A 21,372-nucleotide genomic window follows, 5' to 3' on the forward strand; every position below is an offset into this window, starting at 1 on the left:
CTACTGTAAAATCTGAAAATATGCTGTGCATCAAGAAGAAAAGAAAAACTCCAGTCAGATCAGGTTTACAGGCTAAAATATCACCTTTTTTTCTATTTCGATCTCTGCTGCCTCCTCTTCTCTCTCTGGACAGACTGAGGGCAACCCTAGTCCTTTCTCTCTCAGAAAACTGTGAGGGAAATTCAATGATTAAATGATGGAGCTAAAAAAAAAAAGAGAGAGAGGGGAGAGACGTGTGCGTGAGCAAACCTCAGCTCTGACGCCATTTGCCTCGTGACTTGGTGCAAGTGTCTGCTCTAGTGTGTGAAGGCGGCTGCTGCTGACGTCGGGGGTGTTAGCGATTCTCTGTGAGGAGGGGATAACTTCGCTGTGGGAGTCTGCAGGCTGCTTCCCCAGGCTCTTTAATGTGCAATTCTGTGTGTGTCTGTGTGTTTGGGGGGGAGTCCTGTGAGTCAGAAAGCAGGAAGTTTCCAGCTGTGGATCGGCTTCAATCCATCTTCTCATCGCTGTGAAACATGCGCACACTCGCTCACAAAAGCTGCAGTATCTAATCCTGGTGTGCGTCTCAGTTGGTTTTCTGGATTTCATCCAGACTCTGCTCCAAAGACACTCAATTAAACATGATTCTGGCTGAATCTCAGCTCCTGTGATCTGACCACAGAAGTCAGACTTAATTTGATCATCTAGGACGGAGACTAATTTGTCCTTTAGGAATTGTGGATCGAAGTAGAGGTGGAGTCCCTCAAGGTTCAATTCTGGTACCTCCGACTCTTATTGAATAAACAAAATTGCTTTCCCCTGTGCAGTTTTCAGTTGATTAGGGATCAAAAAGGCACATAAATGTCTCAGGTAAAATTTGCTGAATTTGGCTTAAAAGTGAGTGATTTTGAAAAGCATATCATCTGTAAAGAACGCTTTTTTAAAAAAGCAAATAACAGATTTTGAACTTTTTGATGATCTTTGAGCTACTCATCAGTCATGAGAAAACCGTTCTGTCAGAAAACTAAAATTGTGACATTAATCAAAATTATTTTATTTTACATGCCCCATTTAAAAATCTGTCAAAAACAAATTGTTTGCAGTAACTACATTCTGTAAAGAACAAAAACCTCTGCGCTTGATGTAACCGTTAAGACATTACTAGCTCAGCTGCGACTGGCAGTCACATCACATGACAAAAATTCTGAGACTTTTTGCCTGAACTGCAGGTTGTGTTTACACAGAAAAGAGAGAAGGCCAGTATGAAAACAAATTAAAAATGAAGTAAAAACTAGTGAAATATCTACAGTGTGTATATTTTTTTTCCCAGTATTACTAACACCTGTGGACATTTTGAAAAACACTGTTTAAATGTTCTCATTTTTTGTAAAATATGTCATCAAAGAAATTCACCTTTTTTTATGTGCTTACTTATTTTTTTTTATTTATTGATGCATTTCTTATATAAATGTGATTAATGGCATCATGCTGCACAGAAGACATTTCTATGTTCTCTATCCTTCTTCTTGGTTGTTCTGTTTCCATGGAGGTGAAGGACTTTATATTGCAGTGAAAAATGTGCCCACAGTAAAGAAAAATGTGACATGAGCAAAAAAAGGTCCAGAAACTATCTGAGGTTCAGTTGGTTAAATAATTTAAATGCATCTTTCATACTTTTACCGAAAGCACAATACTCACACGGTACTTAAAAGTTAAACATGTTTTAAATTCTTTATTTGACTGACTTAACTCATAGTAGACTTTTCTTTTTGTACAGTCCATATTTCACCCTCATTTTGTCCTTATTAAGGTTCCATAAGCATCTAATTAAAACATGATTCTGGCAAAATCTCAGTGCTGATGCTACCACAGAGCTTGCTTATGTTTTGGTTTTTTTATAAGATGCAAGACTGCTCGTATCATGTAATGCCAAAGTGATTATAATCTGGGATGATATTTTGAATTCAAATCAGTTTAATTGAATTTTTGCGAATATCTTTGAGTTCTTCATTTAAAGTGCAGTCCAAGTTCCTCCCACCCGTGAAATTCTATTATGTGAATTTCCCCTCAGGGACCAGTAAAGCCTTGTCTCGCCTTAAATAAACAAAAAGATTCTTCGTGCCACACAGAAAAGTCTTCGTAAAAAGTGTGTGATTTCATTACTGTGCAGGCCACTAACCTCTTTGTGTGATGCTTCGACTCTGTCGTCTCACGCGAGCGTTTCTCAGAAACCTCCACTGACGTTCCATCCTCACCTGACTCTCCAGGTCGTGCTCCTCCGGGATCTGACCAGGTGAACAAAATAAATAACACAACTCATCACTTCACTTGGAACATTTCTGAACTATTAATATATTGCACCCTGGAAGTCTGTCCTCTGTTCTGTGAGCCTTAACTGAGCGAAAGTGTGTGACACTTTTGCTCAAAGCACAATTTAAATTTCAAAGTTGAACACAAAATTCAAATTCTGTCTTGATCGTTTTTTTAACATTCACTGGCCGCTGCACCAAACAATGGCTCTAAGTTTCCTCCTTTATTAGAAGAACCAGAACTCTTCTCTGGATAATTGGTGTTTATCAGTGAGTCTCGACAGACCAAAGAGTCTGAGTTGTGTGTGATATGAGGAAAATAAAAAATGACATCAAACATGAGGGAGAGAAACCGTTTTCTAGTAAACAAACATGGCTACACTCAGAGTTTCTCACTTGTGTTGATCTTTGAGACCTGATTAAAGTGTGTTTGCTTCTCTCTCAACATTTGTACAAGTGGTTTTACAAATATTTTGTAACCTGCATTGTTTATATACCGGGGTTATTATAAGAACTGGAAATAGAACTTCAAACAGCACCGATTCACTTAACCAAAGACTTCAGAAAATAAGAAAGAAATTACACTAAGGTCACATTATGCACCTATTCTTAGATTTTTTTTTTTTTTTAAATCTTGGATTGATTTTATTGATTTCAACTCAACCTTGTAACTGTGTTCATCAAGTGTATCTACCTTATCTTTATTATTTAGATTTTTATAGATTTGATTCAACATTTAGATTTTTGCTTCAGATTTAGCTCACTTTGTTTGATGTTTGTGTGTAACTCTAAATTACATTTGTTTAAACTCTAAGCAGTTAAAAACACAAAGAAGTATCCAATTTTCTACTTTGCTATGGCTATTGAACTAATCATCTGTGTTGTGGTGGTGAATTGGGAAAGTCAACTAAATCTAAGCTTATATTTTATAAAAATCTGTTTTTTCTACACGTCTTATTTACGAATTAGAATTCAAATTTGAAATGTATGTATTTTTAACAGAATCCCCCAAATTACAGCATTTATCAGAGCCAGAATCTGTAAAAACAGAAAGCATAGTTGGATTTTCAACTTTCCAACAGTCCTTGAACTAACTGTTCATGCTGCTAATCGAATCTAAGCTTAAAATAGTGATAGAAAAAATCTAAATAAATTTATTTTTCATTTTAAAAATTAGCCAAGAAATGAATCATTTCGTTAATCACACTCTGTAAACAGGAAAAGCACTCAGAGAGCACAGTACTCTGTCAAGGCTGCTCAGTCATATGATTTCCAACAGATAAGTCCCGATAAATCCGCAGCGGTGGATCTGTAGCAGGATCACAATGATGTGATCGTCAGCAATCAGCTGACGTAGCGTTCACTTGTTGTCATAGTTACAGTGATGCTGTGCTGCTATCTCACAAAGATGCAGAAATCTTTAACAAATCCGTGGATCCAGACTTTAAGGTGCATAACTGCCAAAATCTATTGAGATGGTCCTTGTGTCATTTCTGACCTTCCCTGAAAATTTCCTCCAAATCCGTTATTCCATTTTTGAGTAACGTTGCGAACAGAAAGACAAACAGACAAACGTACACCGATCGTCAGATAACTCCGCCACGTTTCTTGGCGGAGCAAAAACTAAAAATTCTGCACTCCTTGTTGCAACCATAAAGCATTAAGAGCTACAGCTGCAATCAACAGTCACACGACAAAAATTCAAGGAGTTCTCAGCTGAATTGGAGGCAGTGTAAAAAAATAATAGGTAAGAAAATATCCATAGTATATAGAGCTACAATTTTTTTCACAGCATTGGTAACATCTGTGGGCATCTGGAAAATGTTGTACATTTTTTTTCTTCCAATTTTTGTAAAACAAATATTCAAAGAAATTCAACTTTTGCTTATTCTTTTTTTTTTTTAAAAGATCTACAGCATTATAACTTTCAAAGACAAAAAAGACATTTCTCAGTTCAAAGCAAAAAGCGCCCAAAACCTTATAACACTAATGTAAATAGAAACAAATCAGATCTAAGTAATAAATCTGCACTGACCAGACTTACAGTGTGAACACAGACAACTATTATTAGAAGTCTACCAAAATATCAAACTATTCCTTTAAGATTCAGACACTTTGCACCTTCACAAGAATAAAAAAAAAAAAAACTTTTCTCCTCAATGTATCATCTCAGATTACTTCTGCAGTGACGATCTTAAGTGACGCTCATGCGGTTAAAGAGATAATGAGTCAAGGTATCAGGTTCACTTCATGTAATCACATCTCATCACATCTAGTGCACAGAGGGGAAATATTAACTTTATTAACTCTTACGTAACAAAACCGGCCCCACAAATTTATTCCACAGAATGACTCTCTTAAATATGCAGAGTATCGTATAAAGCAGCCATTTTTCTGCTGAATATATTAAAGTCATAAATTAAAGATGTGCTGTTGTGAATAAACATCAGAGCCAGACTGTGACTGTAAACGTGCGGTTTTACAATAAATACTGGCTTATGAAGCACATTTCCTCCCACGCCAGCTGAATGCTAAACAGACCTATAGCGCCATGCGGCTCCACTACTACTGCTTGTCATCAATATTCCTGTAATGCCTTCGCTCGCTGTGTGTTGCTATTAGGGAAAAGACAACACACGTTTTAACACCTCAGAGTGCAGCTGGTGAAGAAGTACATTCGTGTGTGTGTGTGTGTGCGTGAGGAAACAAAGTGTGTAGTCAAGTCAGGTACTTCACATGTCACGTCTCCGGGGGTTTATGGTGCCTGACCGAGCCTGAAAGGAGGCAGATTTAGCAGTCGGACTGACGTATTCCCACAGCTCAGAGGGAAGGAGTGTGTGTATATATATGTATATATATGTATATATATATATATATATGTATATATATGTATATATATATGTATATATATATATATATATATATATATATATATATATATATATATATATATATATATATATATATATATATATATATATATATATATATATATATATATATATAAATATAAATATATATATAAATATAAATATATATATACGTGGTGTGTTGTGTGTGTGTGTGTGTGTGCACCAAGGTAAGAGGCAGTAGATACTGTTGTTCTCAGGGTTGGAGTCTTGCACTGTGTCAGCTGCTAATGTAACGTATAATGAGACCCTGAGGTGAAGAATGTGTGTGTGAGACTCCTGCACAGAGCTCTGCACACTGTGGATATGCAGTAAAGTCTATATAGCATGCAGCGCTGCATGGCCAAAAGTATGTGGACGCCCATGTGTGTGATTATAAGGCACTGGGACAAAACATATTTTTGTGACCACTAGGAAGTAGTGTTGGGTATGATTGGTATTTTAACAATGTCTTTTGCTTGTATGTTGTAATATTTGACTGAAAATGGTATGAAGTTTGCATTCTACTGGGTCCATACTAAGGTTTTGGACGTAGTACAAAGTCTTACATACAGGGTTAAAATACTAAATATCATGCTGGTATAAAGCTCATGTCCTCACATGGAAGAGCACGCTGTCTTTTAAAAGTAAAAATGGCCAAAAGGGCAACATTTATCATGAGCAAAAAGTGTTGAAGCGGAACAAAAAAAATAAAATTGTCATTCCTTGAACTAATCATCTGTAATGTGCGGTTTTACTGTAACATCCTGGGTGAGAACATACGAAATAAACAAGATAAACTGTGGTGTCTTGGTGCTCCAATGCCGCCATTATGTGCAGATTTATTTTGGTCATTAAAACAGAATCGGTGCTCTCCACTCGCCCTACTCACAGTGTTAACTTTGACAACTGGTTTTGGTTTTGTTGTAGTCTTTTGACAATAACGTGTAATAGTTTGAAGGAAAATGTAGCCATTTGATTTCATGTGTTTTAGCCAACAAAAACTAAATACATTTGAGTCGAGTTTTCAGCAATTTTAAATCAATATTAATCGCACTTTTGCATTATTATTTCTTTTATCATATATGCACTTAGATAAGGCCACAGTTGTCACCATATTTGTGCACGGTTACCATGGTTACTTGTGTTGGCTTTGTCTGTGACAAGGTTCATGGAAAAGGCTCAGTGTCCCTCCTTGAAGCAGCTGGCTAAAGCCGAATGTGCTGCAGACACCTGGAACATTTAGAAGCAAAGGATCAAATTGAACACAACTACAATTACAGACTACAAATGCTTTTAAATATAACCATCTTCTGTTGTTTTCACTCTTGCTAATTATTGTCTTAATAAATCAGTTTGACAATGAGCGTTACCTCTCTGGAGGTAAATAAAGGTTAATGAATGAATCAAAAATGAAGCGTTTCAGATCAAGGGCATAGGAATATAGCAGTCTGAGGAAACATAGTGTGGTTTTAACATTAAAGCATGTAATCATACTCTAGTAGACCCAAAAACTAAATTATACACCAGTAAATGTGCATAACATGGGCTCTAAAATGTCTCTGCATGGTGTTATGTGAAGATTCCCCTTAAATGGAGTCATGGCGCCAAAACAAAACAGTAAAAAATGATCCAGATAAAAAAATATGACCATGGATGTCCAGATATTTTTGACCAAACACTTCTTGTTCTGTTAAAAATGAACCTGCAGCTGTGGATGTTTTCCATCAGTCTCTCCTGTGAAGAGTCTTCAGTGTCCTGGCTGCTCCTTAAACTCGTAGAGGTGGACACACTCAAACGAACATTTCTGTGCTGTGCTGCTGACACAGTGATATGATAACCTGCATGCAGACTCACACACAAACAGCGAAGCTTTGTAATGGAGTCGAGTTTTATGGCAGCACTCAAAATTTTGCCAACGCAGCGTTCTGATTCGCTTCTCCTCCTCCTCCTGTTCGCTCTCTTCCCATCCAGTCATCTCGCTGCTTTTCATCACCTTTTGTTGCCACTTCTGGCTCCGTCTTTCTTTCATGCCGCTCATCCTGCCGTCGCTTCTTTATACTGACTTCACTTTTAACACTTCGGTTTTTCCTTCTCGCCTACACTCTCCACCCACCTCTATTTGCCCCTCAAAGTCTGCCCTACTTTTCAATATTTCACTTCCAACATCTCTCACAAAAAACACTTTTCTCTTTTTTTGCATGTGTGTAAATATTTTATTTTATTAAAATCTTTGACTTCACTTTGTCTCTGTCTACTTTACAAACTCTCTATTTTCTCCTCACGCTCGACTCTCTTTTATGAACATTTCCCTCCATCTTTGCTTAACTGTAAAGAAAAATGCCGAGACCATTCATCTTTTCTCCTAGAACACGTTTGGGTTGTTGAAACAGATGGGGGCTTGACTTAATATTATAAAGTTAGGCACCAACCACTGCGCACGGTAAAAAGCTCTTCTTTTAATCTAAAATTTCACTTGGGAGGATTTACATTATGGAGCTTAGAGAGCTCAATTATTCAGCAAAGACATTTTGTGGAAGCAGCAGGCACCTTTTCTCTCTGTGGAGCCCTGTTGGTTTTTATAGAACAGCTCTTCTGTAAAATAAATTCTGGAACACAGGCTGTGTCCACGTACTCAAAACGTATAGTATCGTTTAACGTATTTTTGTGTGAATAACCTGTAGTGTGCATGTTTTCAGACACACTATTTAACCTATTAACATGTCACCTCCTGACATCCTCAGTGTCAGTCAGAGATGAGTTACCATGGTAACCCATCAACCTCAGTCCCTTTTCCAATACCGGTATCAACGTACCTGATCTCAGAAGGAACTGCCAACTCATTACAGTGTTACACGAGTTACACATGATGGATATTAATGCTGGTTTAATGTCTAATGCCTGCACATTGTGATATTCTCCTAGAAATAGTAAGCAGTTTACATTCCACCGGATTCATGCTAAGGTTTTGGACATGGTAGTTTAGCATACTAAATATCATGTCAGTATGGAGTGTATGTTCTGGGATGTTTTGGTCATTCTGTAATCTAGAGTTACTCCACCTGTTTTGCTCGGTGTCCCCTTTTGCAAAATGAAACAAAAGAGGCTCAAGTCCAGTAAACCCTCTGAACCCCAAAACTCACCAGATGATTAATTTTTATTTTTTTAGTTATTATTATTAGGAAACATGGGTAGAAGAGTGCAGTAAACTGCCATGAGCTGGATTTGAACCCATGACGGCTGCGTCGGGGACTATAGCCCCTGTTCATGGGTCTCCCGCCCAGCCAGCTGAGCTATCCAAGCGCCCTCGCCAGATGATTTTAAAAAGCACATTGTCTTTCGAAAGAATGATGCAAAAAATTACATGATTTATCAGAGCCAGAAACTGGAAGAACAGAAAGGATCGTTGGAAAACTGCGTATCTGTGATGCAGTTTGGTTGGGAAACAACCAAAATAATTTTATTCTAGGTGTCCCATTTTAAAAAAATGTCAAACTTAAACCGTTTACTCTAATCCGATTCTGTAAAAGAAATTAAAAACATGGTGGCACTTGGAAAAATGTTGTACAAGTTGATTCAAGGTTTTTTCAATTTTTGTAATATAAATATTTAAAGATATTTTACTGCAGTTCCAGTCCAGTCCTTTGTCAGATTTTTTAAAAACTTCTTTTATGATTTATAGCCTTATAACTATCATACTACAGTGAGGACATTCTGAGTTCTTCCTCCCGCAGTGAGTAAAAATGTAACAGGAGCACAAAAGAAGCCCAGAAACTGCGGAAGCTTCAGAGGGTTAATAATCAAACAAAAATAATCGTCAGGTATAAATACAAGCATCAAACATCTTGACTAACATCGTGACTAATGTTTTTTTTTTAAATTTTTTTTTTTATAAATGATTTCTTGTCAAACTAACTGCCTGATCTGGAATGTGGGCTGCAAGTTGAGTATTCATTATTTAGGTAAATTTACATAATATAAAATATTGTTGGGTCTCAACCTTAATCTTTAAATTATTTAGGTAAGTTTGTCACATATTTTTATATTTCTGCAATGGGACACACTTTAAGTCAATATCTGCTGTTTTAAAGGTGTTGTATAAATAACAGTGACTCCACTATCACTGCCTTACTGTAAAACACTGCAAAATTCATGATGAATACGAACTTATGACATCAATTCACATAAATACATGAAACCGGAAAATTACCTGTCATGTCAGTACTTCCTTGTTGCCTAGCAACTGCTTTAAAGCTGTTGTTAAAAAAACTAGATTGCTTAGCGGGAGAATAATGTGAAAAATGTCTTTAAATTATTAAACAAAAAAAGATAGATTTGCACTTTTTCTGTTGTCAATAAATTCGTGCGATTGCTGCATTTCATGAGAGCAATAATTTACCAGGCGTGTTGCTTTATTTTTTCTCTTTTCGGGGTGAAGCAGAGCCTCGTGCCTTATTGCTGAATATGAATACAGCTTTACATCAAGGACTACGATCTGACGTAAATGGTATGGAGGAGGGATATCAATATAAAAAAAATAAACAAGGATGGAAAAGAGAAGAGAAACACCGACCTTCATGACTGGCTGAGCGAAGTACTTGGCGCTCCAATCACAGAGTCCCGTCTGCAGAGCTGCACTGATGTAGTTCCTGTGACCGCCCGGTTCATCGCCGTCTTCAGCCGCCTGAATACAAAAACACACAAAACGCTGTCAGTGATTTCACAGCGAGAGTTATTCTGTACAAAAACGCTCTAAGAAAGTTCTACTAATGTATTCAGTGGGAAGTTTTATTGTAGTTCCCAGAATGTTCTTCTAGAAGGTGGAATAACTTAAGATTTCTAAACATGTCTGGTGATGACATTGTGAGACTGTTATGCCCTTGAAACTGAAAACATTCTTCCTTTGTTAGAAAACATTGTGGAACACCGTGAGAACGTTTTACAGATTCTGCATGTGTTTACGCAACAATAGCCGCAAAACACTCGGTAACATCTGGAATGGTGGTTTGAGAACATTCCTCTATTGTCTAAACGGAGCATCATCTGTGTTCCTGAATTGACATTAAAACATTATATTATAGGAACAAATTGGAAATATAAACTTATTTAAAAAGGTCTTTGAACATTTGACTTAAGGTTTACTTCAAAAAATTGTTAGAACTTGTAGGTAATGTTATGAGGTGTGGTGGGAATGTTCCCTGCCAGCTGTGTTGAAGGGTTTATTAGGGTTCCTCCACCTGCTCTGGTCCCTTGTCGAACATCTTGCGGGTTCGGGGGAACTGGTGGGAGTGGGGCGCCTGTCCTCCCAGTGTGGGGGTGTATGGAGGCCGGGTGGTCGGCTGCTCTCTGGTGGGGGGTTTGGGAACGTCGTTGGTCAGACTGGAGCTGCTGGTGCTGGGCATCGGTGGAGAACCGCTGCAGGAACAGACGGGTGAGGTGAGGATAGGCCTCTACAGAAACTGTATCACATCAAAACAACACTTTTCTCTGGAAATAATTCAACAAAATGTGACCACGGGAAATCTCTGAAAAAGCCAAACTGTAAAATCGTTGTCAGTGTAATGCAGGATGGTCTGTTTTAGATGTACAAGATGCAGCGGGGATCTACTTTCAGCAATACGGACACCGTGTAGAATTATCAATGTGAAATGACTGCTTTTCCTAACTAAAAAAATTAGATAACAAGACTAAACAAAACAATGCTTTTCTCTAAAAATATTGTTTGAAAGACTTAAAGTTGTGACACAACATGCATTTATTATTATTGATAGAACATACATTTATTCGTTCATAATGCACTGAGAGATTAAGAATTCATTTTGTTGCAAAATTTGCAGACAATAAAAGGAACTGTATTGTCTTGTATCCTATTCGCATATTGACAGTCTGACAGTGGCTTCTTATGTATAGAAAAATACAGAGAAAATCATTTTTAGAAACACAGGTGATAAATAAATATGCAAATTATTCACATTCTGCATTAACGTCTTCCTCTAGTCATTGATTAAACCCGCAAAAATGTCATTCTGTGTATCAAACTTCCAGATTTAGATATTTTTTGTTCATGACAATAATCCCTTCATGCCTTAAAATGGCTTAGATGTAACTCTACACCTTCTATAAATATGTAAATTCGCCTCACCCGTCTATATTCATTCATCCCTCACCCGTTGTGGCCAACAATCACATGATAAAATTTGAGGAGTTTTTGGCTAGAGTGCAGACTGTATATACATAGTGCAGATAGCAGATACAAGTAAGAAAACAAATTAAAAATGTAAGCAGTAAAATATCTATACTACATAGAACCATTTCTCTAGTATTGGTAACACCTGTGAGCACTTGGAAAACTACTGTACATGTTGATTCCAGTTTTTGTAAAATCAATGATCAAAGAAATCCAGCCTTCATTTTTTCTTATGTTATGCTTTGTGGCATTATAACTGTGTTATACTACAGAGCAGACATGTCTGAGTTCTCCCTACTTCTAGTCAAGGTTGTGCTGTTTCCATAGAGGTGCAGGACTTTATACTGTAGTAAAAAAAGGAGACCACAGTGAGTAAAAACGTGACACGAGTAGATAAAAAAAAATTCCCACAAACTGCTTGGGGTTCAGAGTGTGAAGGCAGAAAAAAAGAAACTCTTTAATGTGTCATTTTAATAACCTTTGGATGTGTTTTCAGTGGTTTAATCAACGATTTGAATTTGCTTTAATTCATGCAGCTATTATACAATATTTAGTAAGAAGGGATGTTTTTGCCACAATGCACTTATCCTGCCAGACATGATGCATGTTTTGTTTGCTAACAGGAAGGCTAAGTGGGCTGTATACATGATGCATATGCTTTGGGGGCTTTACTGTAATGAGTTTTGCGTGTATGATGGTGTTGATGTGTGTGAGAGATCCGTCCTCACCCTGCCTGGTGGATGTGTGTGCCCTTGCTGGTGGGGCTAGCTGGGGCCGACTGCGTGAGCGATCCTGAGTCCAGGATCCTCTGAGGCCTGGCGTTCATGGTCGCCTGAGGAGAAAACAGTCATCGTGTTCATGAGCATACTTGGAATTCAAGGTTGAAATGTACAAATCCAGATTTTCCAGCTTTTTCAGAGAGAAATCTGAGGATTATTGGTAGCAAAATCCAAAATGTGGATATTCCTTTATGCTGTAGCTGCATGAAAAGTGCACCACTTTACAAAGTTTTCCTAAATTTGCGAGGAACTTTAGCCCATTAAGCGAAGCAGGTAATATAACCTCTTCATTGTGAGATATCTAATGGCTATGCACAAGGGAGGGGTAAACTTAATAAAGACAATAGAGGCAAAGCGTCACTGATGAATAGCAGAGTTGTTGTTTACTCGAGCCAGGTGGAGAGAAAACTGTGCAGCGTAAATCCAGTTAACACAAGCAAACACATTCTACTATCTGGGATTGCCTTTCATCTGATTTCTATGCTAATTACAACATTGGAGCGAGTAGCATTTGTTTGTGAGTGCGTCTAAAAGGCTGACAGGGAAAGAGAAAAGTTTTTCATTGCAAAGTTTACACACATACAATATAGTGCATTTGTGACGGGGAGCAGACATCCGTTACAAGAGTTAGCTGTTAGTGCTTCATTAAAAGGCAATTGGAAGTGAAACAAATCAGATGTAAAGGCAACTCACAATGTTATAATGGAAAATAGCTCTATCGCTAATCGAAGCAGCATTTCTACTCATGCACAGTGAGATCAATACGATGACAAGAGCATTAAAAAAGATGAAGAGATAAAGGATGTGGTGATTTCCGACAAAATACAAGGAGAATACATGGTAACAAAGAGTAGCAGTGAGAGTGTGTGAAGACAACATACACTCTGCACATAAAACAGACTTTTATAATGACAAAGCTGAAATCTGCACTGCAGCACACAAATAGATCTTTAAAAAACTACATTACCAGACATTGGCTGGATGAGTGGTAATCATTTTGTAGCTTAAACACTGCAAAGATGGTTAATTTCACCATGACTGTATAACTCCTGGTTTCAGTACTTTTCTAAAGGGGTTTCAGTCTCTGTAGCTTTCAAATGCAGATGAGCTGGTCCTGTCCCCACCCCCTTCAGGAAGAAGACTCTCTGTATCTGTGATTGACAGCACAGAGCTAAACAGTTGACCATATGGCAGCTGACACAGAAATGAATGAGTGTGTGCTTCTACTGCCTTGAACTTTCTCTCTGAGCATCATTTTACATGGAAACGTCACTGAATTCAGAACACAAATGTTGTCAGACACTGCAGTTACAAAATTAATATATTTGTAGTCCAGAAAAGCTAGAAAATGGTTCAGAAGTGACTGCTAGGTAACATAGTGTTAATCGACTGCATTTCAGTGATCATTTCTATTCCATTGTCTCACAACAGAAACATGAAATATGTATATGAGAATAGCTTTTCTCACTGCAGACGACTAAAATTTAGCTGCAGAATTATGACTAGCTGGGATCCCAGTTTCAGATATCTAAGTTTAATTCTGACTGGCTTTAATTCTAGTTCAAGATAACTTTAATCTGTTTTAATTCAAGGTATCTACATCATGCTTTAAGATATTTTGATGATGAAGTTTGAGATATCTGCAACTATTATTTTGACAAAACAGAATTACAGATATACTGTAGGAAACTGTCATTGACTAAATCCAGAATAGTCACAGTGTAACTGCAACAAATACAAATGACGTTGACATCCGTAATTTTAAACAATTGTTGAAACTGCTTGTCCCTGCTTGATTTGAAGAATTGCTGTAGTAAGCATCTTCCTATTTTCACAGCCTTTATTTTATATCTCGATACATATACAAAGCACATTAAAAATGGATTTTCACCATATAGGACCTTTAAGGAACGGAGATACTAAACACCTTTTACCACACGCTGAACATATGAATGTTATGATGCAAGCTCATCAATTAAGATGCTGCCATTATGCAACACGGTCATGGATTATTCATCAGCGTTTGCTCATCGTCAACATGGGGTAAACAAACATCATGATAGCGCAGGAGGCCACACGCCTTATCTGCTGACAAGCTTTCCATAAAATGTAATATGCAAAACTCCGGCGTTAGCAGGAAAATGGGGCTAATCGGCTCTACCAGCTGCTCAGCCGCACGCTGGGAAACAGCTTGTTTCTACTGTTTCAACCCACTTCCTCCATCTTTAATTGGCTGGAAAACGAGTGAACTGAGCAAACAAACCAGTTCGTGTACACAGGCCACGATACAGCTGTGAAAAAGGATGACGGCTCAGGAAAAAATCCCTCTGAATGATCTTTTTGAATTATTGAGACAGCTTGGAGAAAGCACCTCTGACACTGCACTGATGTATGTTGATGACATGGAGGAAGTGAAGGTGAGTGGGGATTGGTGGAGTCATACATGGTGAGCTAAAGGACGAAGATGTGGTTGGTGGTAACAGAAATCTGCTGCGTCAGATGAAGGAAACTGGACGATTCAGACCTCTTAAGTCATAATCTCCCCTCATGAGTCATGTTAACAAACCAAGGAGAAGAAAGTATGGGAGACTGAAGCCATAGTCCATTAAAATATTTAAAGGTCCCATATTGTGCCCCTTTTCAGCAAAATAGTTCAAGTCTCATATATTCTTACAGTATGTCTTTAAGCTTTTAACTCTAAAAATTGCAAAGATGCTTCATTCCACCTGACTGACTGTATGGCTGTATAACCCCTGGTCTTGGGGCTTTTCTAAATGGGTTGTTTTGCTCTAAAAACCAATGAGCTGCTGCTGTCTCTGCCTCCTAAAGGAAGAAAACTCTCTGCATCTGTGATTGGTAGCAAAAAGCAGAACAGTTCAACACCTGGCTGCTGAAACTGGAAGACCAGGACATTCTATTGCTTCTAATTTTCTCTCTGAGCTATCAGTTTGCTGTTTGTTGAGTTTCTTTATACAGTGGTGCGGTTATAAAATCAGTATATTAGCTGCAGAACTGGTTATGACAGTCTTAATAAAGCATTTTAGTCACTCACTATATCGTACTTGTTCTGCTGTCTGACAACACAAATTGAAAAATCTGTAAATAAAAACAGCTTTATTGGGAATTCAGCTGTATTAAAACACTTTATGAGAGCACAGAGAGCAGGAGATAAGCAGACAGATGTAATCAGCAACAGAGTTTAAGTTAAACTGAAGCAGAACGACATGAAAACACAGTAACCCACCCAGTTCTTGATTACTGCTTTTAAACAGTTTCTACCATCTCTGAATGTCTGTCGGTGTTACGGTTTCCACATAGCTCTGACCTGACCATTAAAGCTAATGCTAGCGTTAGCCACAAAACATGCTAACACTAAGAATTTTACTGTTGTTGTGGTGGCATTGCTATAAAAAAATAAATACAAGTAATCAATGGAACCTTGATGCTGGGAATACATGAAGACTCTTGTGTTTACTCTTGTAGCCAATAGCGGCTCATTTGTTGAAGTTTGTTTGCGGCTGAAACATTTTATAATAAACAGAAGCAGCTTTAGAGGGCAGAAGTAAACATCTTAATAGCTTAGTTTGAAGGCTATACCAACCAAAAAACAAGAGAAAAATGCATTTTCAGCATATGGGACTTTTAAACCTATATATGGTAATGTTTCAGTTAAATTCAGCTGTTTGTAAGGTGAAAATTTCCTTCTCTCCATCAGCTTTACCACCAAACATCTGTGTGCGGTCAGATGCCTAAATACAACAGGATTTAAATAAGTAAATAAATAAATGAATAAATGCCTCATGACATTCACCCCAGTATCATGCAGCAAGAAAGGCTATTAAAAAAGCATTTATTGCCTTCATCATCTGAGAAGTAAGTAGATTTTAATTAGCTGCTGACCTTGTTCGCTTCCTTTCAAATCAATAACATCTGACATTTAGAATCCTAATTAAAAGGGCTGGAATACCTGATAGGCTCATGTTAACACTGGTGAACTTGCATGGATGTTCTTTGATTGAGTTGTCGCTGCTTTTTGGGGAAAAAAATCTGTCGGTGATAACTCATTAAGAGCAGAAAATAAGTCATTTAAAGGTGTTTCGATTGTAGGTTTTTCTATGTTTGTAGGTGTGCAGATAACACAGGTAGAGTTTAGTCTGTATGTAAGTGTGTAGCTAAAGACAAGTGTGTGGTGCTGTTTTACCTTTGATTACTGCACTCAGCTGCATGTGGCAGAGCTGTTCAGAAGGTAAGACACGTCCAAGTCAAGTCTCAGTTCGAAGTGAGAGTAGTGTAAGTCAAGCTTCTAGTCAGTTGAGATAAGTTCAAGTCAAGTTTCTAGTTTCAAATTGGAAAAGTTGTGCCTCCATCAAAACTAGGGCAAGTCAAGTCAGAATTTTCAAACCCCGTTGAGCCAATCACATTTTAAAACAACAAAGATAAGTCCAAGTGAAGTCAAGTTCAAGTCACACTTTAAGTCAGTTGAGATACGTTCAAGTCAACTAAAAAAGTTGTGACACGATCAAAACCACTGCAAGTCAATCCTGAATTCTCAAGTCAACCAAAATGAGTCAGTTGAGTCAAGAATCAAGTTCTAACTCAATGAAGAGAAGTCAGAAACAAATAAGAATCAGATATCAAGTAAACTGAGACAAATCAGAGTCAGGTCTCAAGACAACTTAAAATTAAGTCTCAATTTTACTGAGACAAATCAGAAACAAGTTAGAATATAATCTGAATGAAACTGAGACAAGTCATGGATGAGTTTCAAGTCACCCAGGACAAAGTCAGAGTCCAGTCTCAAGTCAGCTTAGACAAATCGCAGTCAATTCTCAAGAAAAACAAGACAAGTCAGAGAACAACCACAATTGATCTTCAAGTAAACTGGAACAAATCAGAAACAAGCCAGAGTCAAATGTCGAGTCAATCCTCAAGTCAGCTTAGTGAAATCAGGGTCAAGCTTCATGGAAAAGCAAGACAAGTCAGAGAAAAGCCACAGACGAGTATCAAGTCAACCAACACAAAGTCAGAATTCTTGTCTGAACTCAACCAACACAAGGTCACAGACGAGTCTCAAGTCAACCAAAACAACATCAGTGTTAAGTTTCAAGTTAATCGACACAAAGTCAGAGTTGGGTCTCAAGAAAACTAGACAAATCAGAATAAGCCAAGTTGATGAGTTTCAAGTAAACTAGGATGAATCAGAATCAAGTTAAAGTTGTCACAAATCAGCTCTAACAAATCTGATTCAAGTCTCAAGAAAAACAAGTCAAGTTAGAGAAAAGCCACAGTCAAGCTTCAAGTAAGCTGAAACAAATTAGAGACAAACTAGAGTCCAGTCTCAAGTCAACCACAACAAAGTCAGAGTTAAATCTCAAGAAAACCAAGACAAGTCAGCGAAGAGTGCTAGTCGAGCTTCACGTAAACTAGGAGGAGGTCGAATCAAGTCAAAGTCAAGTCTCAAGTAAACCAAAACAATCAAATTTCAAGTCAGCTGAGACCAGCCAGAGTCAAGTCTCAAGAAAAAAAAGATGGGTCAGAGTCAAGTCCTAAGGCAACCGATACAAGTCGGTCAGAATCTGATCTCAAGTAAAGTGAGACAAGTCATACTAAAGTCTCAAGACAACCAAGTTAGAGTGAAGTCTCAAGACTACAGAGGCAAGTGAGAGACAAGTCAGATATGAGTTTCAAATCAAAAGGGAAAAGTGAGAGACAAGTCAAGTGAGTCTCTACTGATTTGAGACAAGTTAGCAAAAGGTCAGAGTTGAGTCTCAGGTCAACTAAGAAAAGAAAGATACAGGTCACATTCAAGTTGCAGGTTCAAGACTAAGTCAGATGCAACTCTCAAGAAAATTAAACCAAATCCAAGTCAAGTCTTGAGCTGATAGTTAGAACCCAAAGACAAGACAAAGTTGAGTCTTGAGTCAATCATAACAAGCTAGCGACCAGTGTCGGGTCCACCAAAATAAAGTCAAAGTCAAGTATCAACTCAATCAAAATGAGTTCGAGTTGAGTCTCAAGTCAAATAATACAAGACAGAGACAAGCCAGGTTCAAGTCTTAAGTTCGCCAAGACTAAGATGGAGTCACACCTCGAGACAATCGAGACAAATTAGAGACAAGTCAGAGTTAAGTTTCAAATCAACTGATGCAAGTCAGAATGGAGAGTCAAGACAACCAAGATAAATCAGAACTCAGTCTCAAGTCAGCAGTGACAAATCAGACAAGTCAGTGTTTAGTAAAGTCTTTCAGGTCTGTCCATTATAAACAAGAGGGAATATTGTTTTAAAATGTGTGTTGATCAGTTTGCATGTATCTAAGGCCAGGAAATACACCGCTCGCTGTCTTATGTCGGCACTCTGTATGAGTTTCACCAGATCACAACCCAAGAACTGATGACTTAATATGTGAAATCAGAAACCAAACCTTGAGGTAGCAAAAGCTCAAGTGGAAGATGCAGAATTTTACAGAATCAAGTCTCGTTGTCTTCTGTATTGGGATTATAAAAATCGTCTTGTTCCCACATGTTGGCTGTCAGAGAGCTAACTTTTATAAATGATGCAGACATCATTGCTAGAAACGTGCATAACAGAGCAGAATAATGATCTGTTATATTAACTTGTAAATCACGTCCTGTTGCTTCATTGCAGGGATGCTGCTCGTCTGAAGGTAACTGAGGGAACAATTGGTGTTGGTTGTGGAAAACAGCAGAGATTCAGCCTTGGCGTTTGGATGGCTGGTGGACTACAGTGGTTATTATAGCTCCTTAAGTTACAGCTGCAGCCTCTTCGCTCGGCTCGGCTCTGTCAGGCCTCAGGGAGTCATTGGCCCTTAATTGCATTTGCACAGAAGTAATGGCCTTTTGCAGGCAGCAAATGCCAGTGGGAGGGAGGAGAGAGTGTGAGCTGGATCTTTTTCACTGTATAACCATGTGGTGGAAACGAACTGACATACGGGGATACAGAGACAAAAAGTCAATTATAATACCCCCATTACATTACATCCCAGGAAATTAGATGATGCCCGTCTTTAGCATTACTTATTGTGGAAAAAGAAGTTTCAAATCTGGAATTCTAAACATTGCAAACAGCTCTACGAGTAGTTTCTGAGTGCCCTCTCACACATTTCCGTACAAAGGGGTGAAATCCAGATCCCAAGGGGACAGATATCAATTAGGATATAAAAGATGCAAATTTTCAACTCCTGAACCAGCCTGTTTTCTGTATTTTACTGAAACTGATACTAAATAGAAAATTTGCAGCTTTTATTTGTTGTTTTGGTACTTCGTGAATTTGATTATAGAAAAACACTTATTGTCAAGTAGACTAAATTGTTGTGGAAAACAGGAAAAACTGTTTTTTAACTGTACTTTTTAAAAACTGTTTCCTGTAATTTTACAGATTTCTCTAGTTTAGTTACATTACAGATAATAACTAGTAAATCAAAGTATTAAAGTATTAAGTATATGAGTATAAAGTGTTGACTGCAAAAAAAAATGGCCAAAACTGTAAGTAACATCAACATCAAAGACCTTTTTTTTTTTTACTTATTTTTTTTTTTTTTACATCTTTGACAGGAAACTTACACTGTTTTATTGTATTTAAATAACTGTACCCTGCAAAAATTAAAACTGTAATTAATGTCCACACCAAACATCTGTATTTTTGCAAATAGTAACTTGTTCTTTAACAATGTTTGACCATAAAATCACATTTTGCTTTTACTGTTTAAATCAGCAAAAATATACGGTAATTATTTTACAGATATTTGGTGTTATTTGAAATAAAAAAGTATTTATTTTCAGGATTGAGAAATGGTAATAAACCTTTTATGTGTTATTTTAGAGATTTTCGCTGGATTGTTAAATTACAGAAAATACGGTGGCGGTAAAAAATAGAAAAGAGGAAAAATCAAAATTGTACATGATGTCCAATTCAAAAATCTGTATTTTACAAATAGTGATTTGTTCCTTGACAATATTTGACCATAAAATTATGTAGCAAAATACATTATTATTTTACATATACCTGGTGTTACTTGAAAGACAAACTATGCCTATTTAAAACTGAAAAAAATGTGTACCTTTTTTACTGTTATTTTTTCAGATTTTGCCTGTTCAGTTAAATTACAGATAACTGCTGAAATGACAGAAAAAAATATGAATTTGAATTTACGATGAAGACATCATCATCAAGAAACTGTAGAGTCTAGAAAATAACCTACTTTGTATGCGATGCTGTTGAGGACCTTCATGGCCAAATCGGACACTTCAGGAAAAGGATCTGCAGCCAGATGTAGCAGAACTCTCCAGATCTGAGTGTAAACACTGTTGAAGGAAACACCTGGAAAAAAACACACAAAAAAGAATAAAATTTAGATTGCAGGTGTTAAACACAAATCACACACATGCGCAAGAGATACCAATCTAATTTTCATTGGATTTATTTACTTTACAATTTGATTTTACAAGTTGTTATTTTATAAATATTTTATAATTTAATCCTACAAGTCGTTATGTTGTTGTGTATTTAGAATATAAGTATTGAATTAGATTTTACAAGCTATATGCCTTGTCTTGTTCCATTTACAATTTACTTTAGTTTAGATTTTGATCTTACAAGTTGTTCTACTGTTCTTCTCTTGTTTGTGTTTAGTATTTTATATAAATTTTATTATAGCATTTGATTTGACAAATAGTTATTCTGTTCTGTCTTGTTTCACTTTAGTATTTAATAATTATTTTATCGTATAACTGAATTTTAGAACCTTTAATCCTGTTTTTTCTTCTTGCTTTTGTAGTATTTTATATTTCTTTTGAATTCAGTCTTATAGGATGTCATCTTGTGTCTAGTTTTAAAATTTCACATTTATTTTATTCTAAAACTTGATCTTACAAGTTTTTTTTTAGCTTCTTTTGTCTTGTAAGTGTTTTATATTTATTTCATTTGAGGTTTAGATTTTATACATTGTCCTGTCTTGTCTTATTTTTTAGTACTTCACATGTATTTTACAACCATCCAAGTTGGAAAACATGCTTATTTGGTATCTTATATTGATTTTATTTCAGAATTCGATTTTATAAGCTGCTACCTCATTGCTAGTTTATTTATTGGCATTTTTAAGCTTTTGTTTCAGTTTTACAAGTTTTTATCCTGTTTTTTCCACATATTTTATTGTTGCTTGATTTACAAACCTTTGTTGAACTCAGGTTGTTCTAACTAAATAAACTCAATG

The 21,372-nt window shown here is 36.9% G+C and overlaps 1 protein-coding gene across 4 annotated transcripts in view; it reads right to left on the minus strand.

Annotated features, from left to right (window-relative positions):
• rptor (regulatory associated protein of MTOR, complex 1) overlaps positions 1-21,372 on the minus strand; it is a 230,872-nt gene that overhangs the window by 24,182 nt on the left and 185,318 nt on the right. For all 4 annotated transcript variants that reach the window (XM_023268573.3, XM_023268571.3, XM_035947406.2 and 1 more), the window contains exons 22-26: positions 20,362-20,480; positions 12,092-12,195; positions 10,414-10,591; positions 9,750-9,860; positions 2,159-2,264 (exon numbers count right to left, since the gene is read on the minus strand). In XM_023268573.3, coding sequence (XP_023124341.2) covers positions 2,159-2,264; positions 9,750-9,860; positions 10,414-10,591; positions 12,092-12,195; positions 20,362-20,480 — 618 coding nt within the window. The remainder of the gene's footprint in view (positions 1-2,158; positions 2,265-9,749; positions 9,861-10,413; positions 10,592-12,091; positions 12,196-20,361; positions 20,481-21,372) is intronic.

The sequence above is a fragment of the Amphiprion ocellaris genome, chromosome 4, assembly GCF_022539595.1.
Source record: "Amphiprion ocellaris isolate individual 3 ecotype Okinawa chromosome 4, ASM2253959v1, whole genome shotgun sequence".
Lineage (NCBI taxonomy): Eukaryota > Metazoa > Chordata > Actinopteri > Pomacentridae > Amphiprion > Amphiprion ocellaris.